The 13,800-nt window shown below is 52.1% G+C and overlaps 1 protein-coding gene across 1 annotated transcript in view; it reads right to left on the minus strand.

Annotated features, from left to right (window-relative positions):
- Positions 1–1,013: 1,013 nt before the first annotated feature.
- MUC3A (mucin 3A, cell surface associated) overlaps positions 1,014–13,800 on the minus strand; it is a 56,164-nt gene continuing 43,377 nt past the window's right edge. Inside the window, exons 2-12 of the mRNA XM_080682765.1 lie at positions 6,543–7,235; positions 6,267–6,455; positions 4,984–5,099; positions 4,812–4,870; positions 3,846–3,991; positions 3,355–3,420; positions 2,871–3,033; positions 2,527–2,703; positions 2,340–2,434; positions 2,035–2,087; positions 1,014–1,892 (exon numbers count right to left, since the gene is read on the minus strand). Of these exons, the coding sequence (XP_080538891.1) occupies positions 1,851–1,892; positions 2,035–2,087; positions 2,340–2,434; positions 2,527–2,703; positions 2,871–3,033; positions 3,355–3,420; positions 3,846–3,991; positions 4,812–4,870; positions 4,984–5,099; positions 6,267–6,455; positions 6,543–7,164 (1,728 nt within the window). The 5' untranslated portion in view covers positions 7,165–7,235 and the 3' untranslated portion in view covers positions 1,014–1,850. The remainder of the gene's footprint in view (positions 1,893–2,034; positions 2,088–2,339; positions 2,435–2,526; positions 2,704–2,870; positions 3,034–3,354; positions 3,421–3,845; positions 3,992–4,811; positions 4,871–4,983; positions 5,100–6,266; positions 6,456–6,542; positions 7,236–13,800) is intronic.

The following is a 13,800-nucleotide window of genomic DNA, read 5'->3' on the forward strand; positions in this document are numbered from 1 at the left end:
AGGGAGCAGCCAGCAACAGGCCAGGTTGAGTGAAGGGCCCTCCACCCCAAGCCCCAAGAGGCGCCTCTTTCCTCCAACCTTCCTTCCCCATCATTTACCTCAAGCTGGCCCCTTTCAAAGAAGCACACACCTTCCCCAAAGCCGATGACCACCAGACCCTCTCCTGAGAGGGGCTCCATTCACACCTGAGGTTTCATGGTCCTGGTCTCCACCCCTGGCCACTGCCAACCCCTTGAGAGTCCTGGGAAAAGGGCCCAGAAACCTGTCCCAAACTCCCACCCAAAATAACCTCACACGGTCAGCCCCGCCACCCTCAGCTCCAGTATAGCAGGCCTAGCTACCCTCGTGTGAGTGTGTCTGCCACCCAGGTTTGGGGAGGCCCAGCTTACCCATCGGCGCAAATGGCAGTGCACCCAGTCCGGACTGCCCACCTTTCTGACCCAGCCTTAAGCTCCTGATGTCAAGAAGGGAAGAGTACAGATAAAAACCCAACAGGCCCCCATGGAGAGGCTTCCCACGCCCCAAGACAATGGGCCTCCCAATCTCTATGTTCCCTATGAGGGACCCCTTCTTTCCTGGGAAAACTAGCTTTCCCAGGATCTCCTACAACACCTCCTTCAGATGTCCCTATTCGCCAACCAAGTGGAGGCACCAGGAAGTGAGGAGAGACACAGAGCAACTTCTTTTGCAATAAATGTTATATTGTGTTCCAAGGGAGAATTGGAGAATTGCAGACTTCCTGTCCCCAAAAGAGACGTTCCTGCCCAAGAGGCTAGGGCTTCTGGCCTCAGAGGTTACTGCAGATACAGGGGTGGAAGCAGGAACAGGGTGAGGAGGAAGAGGAGCTGGGAAGAGGGTAGAAGGCAGGTGAGGCAGTAAGAAGGGGAGGGAGAATGAGGGGAATGAGGAGGAGGGGCTGAGGGAGCTTCTCCACCACTTCCCCTCACCCTTGAGGACCTGGGGGAACCCATGCCCCAACCCCCACTCCACCCCCCCCCCCACATCTACAGGTATCCAGAGCCCTTAGAAAGGAGAGGAAGGGATGGAGCTTCAGAGTGGGGGACGAGAGCCTGGAGAACACAGCTGGGGGGTTCTAAGGTGACGAGGGCATCTGTACCTGACTAGGGACAGGGTTGTTGGGGGAGGAAGGAAGATTTAGAACTGGGGCACTGAGGTGGAGAGTAAGGACTTAGGGCTGAGGGTACAAGGATGGGGAAGGGGAGACTGAGTACAGATCAGGAGGAGATCAGGGCTGTGGGCTGGGATGAGGGGAAGAGTGGTTTAAGAAGTGGTTTCAGTGGGGAAGACAAATTAAAGAATGGGAGTAAGGGCTATGGCAGGAGTTCTCTAAGGAGGGAAGGAGGCTGGGGTGGTTTGGGGGCTGGCTACAGGTGAAGGTGAGGAATAGGCAGAATGGAATGCTCACAGGAAAATAAAGACTAAGGCCTGAGACCCAGCCAGGGATGGGGGGCCTGCGGATCTGAGAGAAGCCATCTAAGCATGAGGGCTGACACAGGAAGGGATATTGGGATAGAAAACTGACTGAGCACTTCTGGTTTTCACAATAACTGTGCCGGTATCAGAAGAAGCGTGCTATACGAATTCTACAGGCTTGGAGAAGTTAACAGATTTTCCCAAGGTCCAACAGAGGCAGAGCCTGGGTCTGAACTGGGTCTCCAGATGGGTTTCATCCAAAGTGGGAGAAGGATGGAGGTCAGAGGACGGTCAGATTTTGCCCAAAGAAACCAGGACACGGAGCTGCATGAGACCTGGGCCATCTCTTGAACTGGACACAGTGCAGGTGGTGCCTTCTTGCTGCCTGGGGCAGTGTGGAGGGGATAACGCAGAGCTCACAGCCGGGACAAGGCCACCTCAGGTCTCTGGATGTGTACCTGCCAGGGTATGTGAGAGAGGGAATGAGAGCAGGGAGCCACCCTGCTCAGACTGGCTGGGAGGTTTCTGCCTTCTGGTCCTCGTTCAGCCGCGTGACCTGTGGAGAGCTCCTTACCATCCATCCCCCTTTGGCCCCCTCACCTTCATATTGGTGTCCACAGTCTCCAAGGCCACCTGGAAGTTTTCCTCCTTGACTTGAGAGAGAGAAAAGCAGAAGGGAAAAGCACGTGGAGGGAAGGAAATGTGAGTTAGGCAGGGTTCAGGGGCTCCTGTGCCCCTGTGCCTGCCCTGCTAGGGTGGCCTGTGCAGGACATTGGCCTTCCGCAGGACGGAAATGGGCGAACAGGAGGTAAGCTCCCCAGCAGGAGGTATATGTCTGTCCTGGGCAAGGGAGTCTTTGGGTCCTGTCCAGCCCCTGCCCTGCTCCTCCAGGAGGCATGACTCACCTGTTCTGTCATCTTCGAAGCCCAAGTTTATAAAAGTCCCCACGGTGTTCTCATCACACATCTCGGACCATTTCCTGTCGTCGTCATCCCAGGACCTGGTTCAGGGTACTCGCGGTCACGGTCAGGGCAGGGCTGCCGGGTCTGAGACCCCTTTGCCACTCTCACCCGCAACCCCCAGAGCGCTCACCAGACTCCGTCTTGGCCGCGCCTCTTCCGGAAACGGGAGCGCACCGCGAAGACGCCCAGGGCCGCCAGCAGCAGCAGCACCGCCACGGCCCCCGCTAGGCCCCCAACCAGTGCCTTCCAGGCAACAGACACCTCGCAGCGTGGGCCCGAGAACCAGTGCGTGTCCGTGGAGAAGCAGCTGGAGGAGGGAGCCACAGATCACAGACCCTTGGCCACCTCTCTGGCGGTGTCCATTCGGCACCGGGGCACCGCGGGTGCGAGTAGGTGGGCGGGGCCCCACCCTAAGGCGAATGGGGCAGGGGCGGGGCCTACTGGTAGACCCAGCGGGCTGTGGGCGGGACTCACCGGCACGTGGGCCCGCTCCTCTCCAGAAGGCACTGGCCCTGGTTACAGTCGATGGCGCCAGGCACGCCTGACGTGCAGTTGGTGACGCAGCGGAGCCTGTTCGCCTCCACCAAGGGGAAGTACAAATCCTCATAACCCTGGGCAGCGGCTCGGCGGCAGATGGCTGGGGTGGGGATAGGGGGCAGACAGACAGAGACATCATCCACTCTACTCAGGGGCCTGGTTATAATGACTCTGAAAATCATTATATTTCCAAGAGTGGGGTGTGGTGGGGTAGACCCTGGGATTAGATGAGGGGAGGGCAGGCCCCCAGGATCCCCACCCTCTTCTCACCTTCTCTGCTGCCCCAGGAAGGGCAGTACTGCCCAGGCCACATCACTTGCCTCCCCAGAAGGTCTCCCCATTCTCCCCAGGGAATTCCAATGGGCAGAAGGCCCTGGGGGAGGGGCCATGGCCTCCTGGGGCCACTTAGGCCTTTCCTCACCTTTCACAGTTAGCTCCGTCCTGGTGGTGTTGTTCACCTTGATGGAGTCAGGCTTAATACACAGGGCTGGGGGACACAGGCACAAGTGGAATTGGGTAGGAGAGGTCAAGGTTTCAGGGCCAGGGAAGCAGGGCAAACACAGGGAGGGCAGCAAGGGCTTTGTTGGTAAGGGGGGTGTATGGATGGGCTGCAAGGGAAGAATCCTTTGGCCACCCTCATGTCTCTGGAATAATCAGGGGTCCTCAGCCATCCTGGAAACCTTAAGAACTGTCAAGGGGTCTCTTTCCAGCACCCAAGTTCTGGCAAGTTCCTTCTTAGCCCCGTTCTTGACCCAGTTGGCTATGGGCCTGTGTCCCTTCTCAAAACCTGCTGGAGGTACCACAGGGTTGGCACCTGAGCCCAGGAGGCCCCTGTCTGATCTGGAGCAGACTGGGATGGTGGTTGTGACCCTGACCCCTCCCTCCAGCCCAAGGCCCCCAGCCTCAACTCACTGTCATTCTGGCAGCTGTCCTGATCCTGGGTGACATTCTGGAGTTCCTCCTTCAGGACTGTCTTCACCTTCTCATACTCGCTCTCCAGCTGGCCACTGAAGGGCAACTCCAGCAGAACCAGGTAGTCCACCACGATGCTGCCATTCCTGATGGGTTCAAGGGGGTCAGGGAATCTTAAAAGGTGTCCAGGCCTGCGGCACAACGATCCTTAGTAGGACACCTCTAGGACAAACCATGGTTGCACAGGTGTTGGGAGGAAGGGGAGCAGAGGCAATGGGTTGGGATTCCAGACAGCTCAAAAGGAACCGCCAGCATCCCTGAGGTGATCAGCCTGGGAAGGCAGGACAAGGAATGATTGCCATTCTCTTGCATTGCCTCAAGCCATTACCAAACCAGGCCATCCTGGGCACTGTATCTTGTTCATGCTGACCCACCCAGCAGACCAGGTGCCAACCAGAGAGAGACCAGCTACAGTCCAGATACTAGGCTTCCCACCAACCCTCAGGCACTACTCCCTACATGTCCCATGCAATCCCCTCCTTCCAATGGACTTAAAAAGTAGGGATGGCGCCCAGCCACAGTGGCTCAGTGGTTGAGGTCACGGTTCGATTCCAGGTCAGGGCACATGCCCGAGTTGTAGGCTCAATTCCCAGTGTGGGGTGTGCAGGAGGCAGCCAATCAATGACTTTCTCTTATCATTGATGATTCTATCTCTCCCTCTCTGAAAGAAACAAAAAAATATATGTTTGTAAAAAAAAGTAGGGATGGCATCCCTCTTACAGAGAAATTGCCCCAGAAAATTATCTCAAAAAAATCTGCCATGGAGTAATTCCCTTGCATACTCTCTTCATCCCTCTCTTTATGAAATCTGACGATTCCAAAAGCAAGTGATGGCTTTTCCAGCGTTTCTTCACACCACCTTACCCCACCTAGCACTACCTTCACAGCCCCAGAAGAGTCTCCTACCTCAAGGACAGGATCTCCACATTCTTGAACCCCTGCACGTTTTGGTAAAGCTTCTGCATCTGAAATGCCAAGGGTCCCTGGGCTCACATTTGAACCACCAGACCTAAGATCACCAGGGGCCCAAGCTGAGCTCCAGGTGAGAACCCGTAAGTCCCCTCCTATTTCTCCTCACCTGATGCTTGAAGGTGTTGCTGAAATCCATGTAGGCCTTGGAAGTGTTATCATTGAGTTCCGGGGAGAATTCCTGTTGGACAGACACCTCCATGCCCACTTCAGCGTCCACTGTCTCTGTACACAGCAAGCCCTTTTCTTGTCATTTGATCTTCCACTCCTGTCTGACCTCACCACCCCAACCTTGAGGTTCCTCCCATGGCCCATCTCCATGTTCCCTGAAGACTAACTGAATAGCAGGAGAGATAGAAGTACAAATTCTGAGATGAGTTGTCCTAAGATGGGAGAAAGAATGAAGTCAGAATGCACAGAAGTCAAGCCTGTGGTCTCTCCCTTGTCGGCCCCAATGGGAGGCAAAATAATGGCCCCCAAAGATGCCTATGTCCTAATGCCAAGAACCTGTGAATATGTTATGCTACATGGTAAGGAGTATCCAAAGTTACAGATGTAATTAAGGTTACTAATCAGCTCACTTTAATATGTAAAAATTAACACCAATTATCCAAGGCCCAATATAATCACAAAGTCCTAATAGTGGAAGAGGGAACAGGGAAGGTCAGAATCAGTCACAGGAAGATGTGAGTAAGGAAAAAAGTCACAGATGTAGTGCTGCTGGCTTTGAATATGGAAAGAAGGAGCTTTGAGATAAGCAATGTGGAAGGCTCCAGAAGGTAGAAAGGGCAAAGAAATGGATTCTTTGAAAGGAATGCAGCCCTGCTGAAGCCTTAATTTTAGCACAGCAAGACCCATGTTGGACTTCTAATCTACAGAATTATAAGATAAGAAATTTCTGTTGTTTCAGCCACAAGTTTGTGGTAGTTTATTACAACAGCAATTAGAAACTAATATAGCTCTGAGCAGACAGGCTAGGAGGAGACCCACAGGGGTGGGCAAACTTTTTGACTCGAGGGCCACAATGGGTTCTTAAACTAGACCGGAGGGCCGGAACAAAAGCATGGATGGAGTGTTTGTGTGAACTAATATAAATTCAAAGTAAAGGAGCGGAGGGGAGAGCAAGAGAACGGATAGAACAGCCGGATCCGGCCCGCGGCCGTAGTTTGCCCAAGGCTACTCTAGAAGGACTGTGGTGCCAGCTACTTCCTGGAGGTGAGGGTAGAGAAGAAGTATGAGATGGGATAAGGGAGGGCATGGGAGAGAAGGCAGGGATAAAGGGATTGGGCAAAACAGAATGGGTGCCTCCAGGCCAACCACAGAACTGAACCCAGGGAGAGTCAGTGGCACCTCCAAGGAGCAAGTACATAGGGTAGGACCCTGGTGACTCACCCACTTCAACTTGTTCCACAGCAAACTCACAGCGGATGCCATAGAAGGCACTGGGGCAGCGGCATTTGACGCCATCCCATTGACCTCCATTCTGGCACTTGATCTCCTGGAGCTCACAGCGGTCCCCAGAGAACTCCGAGGGGCAGAGGCAGTGGCCCTGTATCCAGATGCCACCATTGTCACAGGTGCCTGGGCAGCACAGGAAGAAAGGGAAGTTCAGGAAAGAGCTTGACATTGGTGACACGGGAATTTAGTAGGAGAATGGGCATGTCAAACCTGGAGTGGTGGTCAATTTAGACTGTGTGGTCATCTGAGTAGAGGTTGAAGTTGTCCTGGGTGACGTATAAGTGGTGGGAGTCTGAGTGATGGCCGCCGATGTCTCTAGAGTCCTGTTAGTGGTTAGGGTGGGGTCTGTCAACTTGCTTGACGTCATCATGGCAGTTGGAAAGCTGCTGCTTGGTTTCATGGTTGGTGGGAAGCTACTGAAATTGGACACACGTGACGTGGTGCTCATCCAGGTCTCGCTGATGGGTCTTTGTGTGCTCGTCAAAATTGTGTTAATGGGGACAGTCCCAGGGCTGATAGAACTAGCAGCATCAGTTATAATGCTGGTGGGGTCAGTTTCCTGAACTGAAGTAGAAGTGTCCATATGTGTAGGAAATACAGTTGTCATACTAGTGAAACTAGGAGGGGTGGTGGCAAACTCAGTAGTAGAAGTAAACACTGATAATGGAATGGTGGGTATAGAAGTAACTTTACCATTAGGATCAATTTCTGTGCATGGAGTAGTGGGAGAAGTAGGCACTATTGTAACTGATATAAATTCTGGACAAGGGGTAGTGGAGGAAATAGTAAAAGTGGTGGTTGTTTTAGTAGAAGAGGTTATAGGAGAAAGCATGGATGGAGAAGTTCTTGTAGTTAAAGATGACGAAGTAAGAAAAGCATTAACAGAAGAAGAACCATTGTTTCCTGTACTGAAGGAATGTGAGGAGAAAGGAGAAAGGTTAGTAGTAGTAATGAGCCCAGAATTTTCATTGCTGTAAGAGAGAGAAGGGGACATTGTTATACTGGGAACTGAAGATGAGATGATAGTACTAAAGGAAGTGTATATTGCATTTGTAGATGTATTCAATATAGTAGGAGATGATATGGTAGAAATAGTTGAAGATTTATGCAATGTCATCAGGGTGGGACTTGTTCCCATGTTTGTGGACACAGTCCCTGATGTTACTGAAGTTGAGTCAACAATTTCACTAGATGTGGTTGTGTAAGGGGAAATGTCAGTAGAAGTACTGATTTCAGTTGTGGATGTCTGCAAAGTGCCAGAAGTAGAGGCAGATGGGGTTATTGTGGATGTGGATGTGCTTCCTGTGGAGGAGCTCTCTGAAGTAGTGATGCCTGGAGTACTCTGAGTGGCAGTCGGCATGGCTGTTGTTCCAATGTCCATGGTAGATGTCGTGCATGTAGTCTCAGTGGAGGGAGGGAGGGAAGTTGCTGTGATGGAAGTGGTAGGGGTTGACGTGGCAGTGGAAGTGGGCGTTTCTGTTGTGGCCATGGTGACGGCACCAGAGGAAGGTGTGGGGATGGAGGTGGCCTGTGTAGTAGAGGGTGTGGTAGTGAAGGTGGACACGGGGGTAGAGTTTGCGGTGACAGTGGCTACCGGCTGTGTTGTGGAACGTGGTGGCGAAGTCGGAAGCGCGGTGGTGGTGGGTGTCAAGGTACTGGTGGTCACTGGAGTAGAGGTGGTGGATGTTGCAGAAATGATTGTGTTCGTGGGAGTGACTGCGGACGTCATTGGAGGAGGAGAACTTATCCCTGTTGTGACAGGCCCTGTAGAAACGTCACTGGTAGGAGTAAGTGTAGTTTTCCAGGTAGATGTGGCATGAGAGGTTGTGACCGTGGTCTTGCCTGTCTGTGTAGTGGCTGCAGTGGTGGATGGTGTTTCTGGGGTTCTGATTGTGGTCGTGGTTGTGGCCGTGGAGTATGGAACAGACGTACTGGAGGCCAGGGTGGATGCAGTGGTTGTACTCAGTGTACTGGTGCTGGTTGCAGGTGCGGTGGGGGTCAGTGTGGGAGTGGTGCCGCCAGTGCTGGTGGATGTGGAAGAGGAGTCTGCCGATGTCACTGAAGTGCTGGTTGGGAGAGAGGGTGTTGGAGTGCTGTGGGTCACGGTGAACGTGGCCGTCATGGAAGGAGACGTGGCAGAGGTTGTGGGGCCACTGGCGGTTGCTTGGGTGTATTCTGTGGTGGGGGAAGATGGGGTTGCGGTGGTGGATGTCTGCCAGGTGCCAGAGGTAGAGGCAGATGGGGTTATTGTGGATGTGGGTGTGCTTCCTGTGGAGGAGCTCTCTGAAGTAGTGATGCCTGGAGTACTCTGAGTGGCAGTCGGCGTGGGTGTTGTTCCTATGTCGGTGGTAGATATCGTGGAAGTTGTCTCAGTGGAGGGAGGGAGGGAAGTTGCTGTGATGGAAGTGGCAGGGGTTGACGTGGCAGCGGAAGTGGGCGTTTCCGTTGTGGCCATGGTGACGGCACCAGAGGAAGGTGTGGGGATGGAGGTGGCCTGTGTAGTAGAGGGTGTGGTAGTGAAGGTGGACACGGTGGTAGAGTTTGCGGTGACAGTGGCCACCGGCTGTGTTGTGGAACGTGGTGGCGAAGTCGGAAGCGCGGTGGTGGTGGGTGTCAAGGTACTGGTGGTCACTGGAGTAGAGGTGGTGGATGTTGCAGAAATGATTGTGTTCGTGGGAGTGACTGCGGACGTCATTGGAGGAGGAGAACTTATCCCTGTTGTGACAGGCCCTGTAGAAACGTCACTGGTAGGAGTAAGTGTAGTTTTCCAGGTAGATGTGGCATGAGAGGTTGTGACCGTGGTCTTGCCTGTCTGTGTAGTGGCTGCAGTGGTGGATGGTGTTTCTGGGGTTCTGATTGTGGTCGTGGTTGTGGCCGTGGAGTATGGAACAGACGTACTGGAGGCCAGGGTGGATGCAGTGGTTGTACTCAGTGTACTGGTGCTGGTTGCAGGTGCGGTGGGGGTCAGTGTGGGAGTGGTGCCGCCAGTGCTGGTGGATGTGGAAGAGGAGTCTGCCGATGTCACTGAAGTGCTGGTTGGGAGAGAGGGTGTTGGAGTGCTGTGGGTCACGGTGAACGTGGCCGTCATGGAAGGAGACGTGGCAGAGGTTGTGGGGCCACTGGCGGTTGCTTGGGTGTATTCTGTGGTGGGGGAAGATGGGGTTGCGGTGGTGGATGTCTGCCAGGTGCCAGAGGTAGAGGCAGATGGGGTTATTGTGGATGTGGGTGTGCTTCCTGTGGAGGAGCTCTCTGAAGTAGTGATGCCTGGAGTACTCTGAGTGGCAGTCGGCGTGGGTGTTGTTCCTATGTCGGTGGTAGATATCGTGGAAGTTGTCTCAGTGGAGGGAGGGAGGGAAGTTGCTGTGATGGAAGTGGCAGGGGTTGACGTGGCAGCGGAAGTGGGCGTTTCCGTTGTGGCCATGGTGACGGCACCAGAGGAAGGTGTGGGGATGGAGGTGGCCTGTGTAGTAGAGGGTGTGGTAGTGAAGGTGGACACGGGGGTAGAGTTTGCGGTGACAGTGGCCACCGGCTGTGTTGTGGAACGTGGTGGCGAAGTCGGAAGCGCGGTGGTGGTGGGTGTCAAGGTACTGGTGGTCACTGGAGTAGAGGTGGTGGATGTTGCAGAAATGATTGTGTTCGTGGGAGTGACTGCGGACGTCATTGGAGGAGGAGAACTTATCCCTGTTGTGACAGGCCCTGTAGAAACGTCACTGGTAGGAGTAAGTGTAGTTTTCCAGGTAGATGTGGCATGAGAGGTTGTGACCGTGGTCTTGCCTGTCTGTGTAGTGGCTGCAGTGGTGGATGGTGTTTCTGGGGTTCTGATTGTGGTCGTGGTTGTGGCCGTGGAGTATGGAACAGACGTACTGGAGGCCAGGGTGGATGCAGTGGTTGTACTCAGTGTACTGGTGCTGGTTGCAGGTGCGGTGGGGGTCAGTGTGGGAGTGGTGCCGCCAGTGCTGGTGGATGTGGAAGAGGAGTCTGCCGATGTCACTGAAGTGCTGGTTGGGAGAGAGGGTGTTGGAGTGCTGTGGGTCACGGTGAACGTAGCCGTCATGGAAGGAGACGTGGCAGAGGTTGTGGGGCCACTGGCGGTTGCTTGGGTGTATTCTGTGGTGGGGGAAGATGGTGTTGCGGTGGTGGAAGTCTGCCTGGTGCCAGAGGTAGAGGCAGATGGGGTTATTGTGGATGTGGGTGTGCTCCCTGTGGAGGAGCTCTCTGAAGTAATGATGCCTGGAGTTCTCTGGGTGGCAGTCGGCATGGGTGTTGTGCTAATTTCTGTTGTAGAATTTGTGAATATTTTAGTGGAGGCCATTGTGTTTAAAGGAGTTGCTGATTCAGCAGTAGAAGTTGATATCAATTCTGTTTTAGGTGTTGTTATTATATTTGTTGTTATAGGAACATTAGTGGCTGTAGTTGATGTTTTAAATGTTCTCATTGTGTCAGGAATTGAAGATGTGACAGTATTGAGGGTACTGGTTGTGGTGGGTAAGTAGTTTTTATCAGTTACTGTTGTTAGGTGTGTTTTTGTAGTAGTAAGAGAAGCTGTAGTTGCAGAGGTAGAGTTGATACCTGGGGTAGGATACTTAGTTGTATGGACAATTGCAGTGTTTGGGGGTGTAGTCCTTTTTGTGGTACTGTCTGCAGAGGAAATCAAAGTATTGAGGGATGTGAGAGTGGTTGTGACAGAGGAAGAGGGTGGAGCCGTGGTAATGGTAGTTTTCTCTGGAGTAGTGGCAGTCGGAGAATTGGCTATGGCTGAGGTAACTCTTTCAGTAGTAGCTGTGGGGTAACTATTCGTAATCATTGTCCCTGGCTTCCCTGTCACAACTGTAGTGGTGTAAGAACTGGTGAAAGACACTTGGGTCTGTGTCATGCATGTGGTGGTGGGGTAAGTAGTGGTGATTACAAGTGTCGTTGGATTGATGCACTCTGTAGTGCCGGTATAGATAATTATGGTAGGTGGAGTGGTTTCCACCTTGATGACAGACTTGGTTGTCAGAATTGTGGAGGTGTTGGAAATGATTGGAGACTTAAGCAATGTTTCAGAAATGGATTTAAAGTGGGGAGATAAAGTAGGTATGTTTTCTCTGCCTCCAGGAGTGCGAGAAGCAGTTTTGGGAGTGCTGAGCTGCCACCACATTGTGCCTTTGGATTGTAGGGAGTTGCTAAGAGCAGTATGGGCTGCTTCTTCACTGGGGAAAAGTGCATTAGAAGTGGATGTGGCCATGGATGAACCTCCTGCATTGGCAATAGAACAGACAAATTCATTTGTAGTTTGTTTCATCATCATAATACCACATAGGTTATTCACTACCCCTTTTTTCAGATGTGTATCATAGAAGGCAGGAAGTGCTATCACTTAGTCCCCCATCAAAGGCACTTGGAGGCTGGGGACTTTCAGGTTCTGAAGGCCAATATCTGTCTGCTTCTCAGGACAGCCTCTCCAAGGCGGGGGGCGGGGGAAGGGCACCCTCAGTACCTTGCCAGCCTCATCTGACTGTCTGACCTTCCAGCCCTGGGATGACTGCATGCAGGTTCAGCAGTCTCCTGCCTCCTCCCCTCACCACCCTCACACCTTCTTTCTCACACACCCAGTCCTTCCATTACTCAGCTTCCTCTTCCCTACTCCACTTGCTACCTGGAAGTCCTTGTCCCTGCTGGCTCTCTTCCCCTACCCTTTGGCCCATCTCTATTCTTCTCCCTGTAACTCAGTGCTGTCTGGTGACTCTCCTATTCAGGAGAGTCTGGGGGTGGGGACACATCCTTGGTACAGGGAGATGAGGTGTCAGAGAGGGGAAAGCTGCATAGAAAATAGCTAAGGGAAGACCAAAGACTGAAGCTCAGTCTCTATTGAGATTGAGAGACAAGGAGAGAGGACCACTCAGGCTGAGGTACAGGACAGAGAAGGATACTTCCAGAGAGATACCTCAGCATACAGGCATGAGTCTTGGAAATCTTAAGGTTTATTGTGTTAATAAAAAAAAATAACACAATAATTCCTCAAGGCACCTTTAAAGATGACATAGTCGGAGTGAGAGATCCCCTTGGCTTCTCTCCCTGAAATTTCAACAAGTTAACCAACTATAATTCAACAAAGAATTCCTGACAGACCCATGCATTGAAACATCTAAACAGGGAGATGAGAAGGGAAGAAAGCCCAGACATCCCGCTGAAGCAGCCCTGTAACCAGGAGCTCGTGGCTCAGCCAGAGAGGGGAGGAAGCTGGCAGTAGCAGGTGCTTCCTTCAGCCAGAAAGAACAGAGAGCTTGTGGGGGGGGGGGGCACTCCAACAGGGCTAGTAGGGCTAGTGGAGCGAACAGTGACTGTGAGCCAGCAGATACCTGACAGAGCATGGGGTTCTGCCTGCTGCTCTCCACTTTCAGGCCTGGTGATGGTGGTTTAGGCCTGACAAAGAAATGGAACCACAGGGCCATGCCACCACTTGGACTCTCAAAACTCGCCTCCCCTTGCCCTTGATGTCAGGTCGAGGAGCATATTATCTGTAAGCCAAGAGCTATTGCAGTAGAACTGCTATTTTCCTCTGTGATTGACCTCCAGGTGGGGTGCTTGGGGTGAGACCCCACAGAGGTCAGGGGGCACCATTACCACGAGGCAAAACAAACCCCACCCCCAAGCAGCTGGGCTGTACTATCTTATGGAAGCAGTGGAGGTCAAGTCTGGGAGATCACAGAGGTAAAATATCTTGCGATTCAGCACCATCTACTAGAAAATAGTAGAAAGACCTTTTCAGAGAAAGCTACTGTAGACCATTAATATAGACAGATATACATGCCTAGACAAAGGAGAACAGCAAATACCATGAATAACCATGGTTATGAGGATGATCAGAAAGAGAATGAAAAATCTCCAGAAAGCAAACTGGAACACATGGAAATATGTGATATAAATGACAGAGATTTCAAGATTGCAGTTCTGAAAATATTCATTGAGATGCGAGAAAATACAGACAGACAATTCAATGCACTCAGAAAACAAGTCAATAAACAAGTACTTTACCAAAGAAATTGAAACTTTAAAACTATCAATCAGCCCTATCCAGTTTTGTTCAGTGGTTAGAGCATCAGCCCACAGACTGAAGGGCCACAGGTTTGATTCCAGTTAAGGGTACAAATCTTGGTTGGAGGCTCAATCCCCGGCACTGGTCAGGGCCCATGCAGGAAGCACAATGTGTCTCTCTCACATCCATGTTTCTCTCCCTTTGTCTCTACCCTTCCCTTCCACTTTCTCTGAAAATCAATGGAGAAAATATCCTCGGGTGAGAATTAACAACAACAAAAGAACCAATCAGAAATCCTGTAAATAAAGCATGCAATTAAGGAGATTAAGAGAAAACTACTGAGCATAGAAAACAGAGCCAACCAAATGGAGGAAAGAATTAGTGATATCGGCCCTAACCAGTTTGGCTCAGTGGAAAGAGTGTCAGCCTGTGGACTGAAGGGTCCCAGGT

Source organism: Plecotus auritus (assembly GCF_963455305.1).
Source record: "Plecotus auritus genome assembly, chromosome: 7".
NCBI lineage: Eukaryota > Metazoa > Chordata > Mammalia > Chiroptera > Vespertilionidae > Plecotus > Plecotus auritus.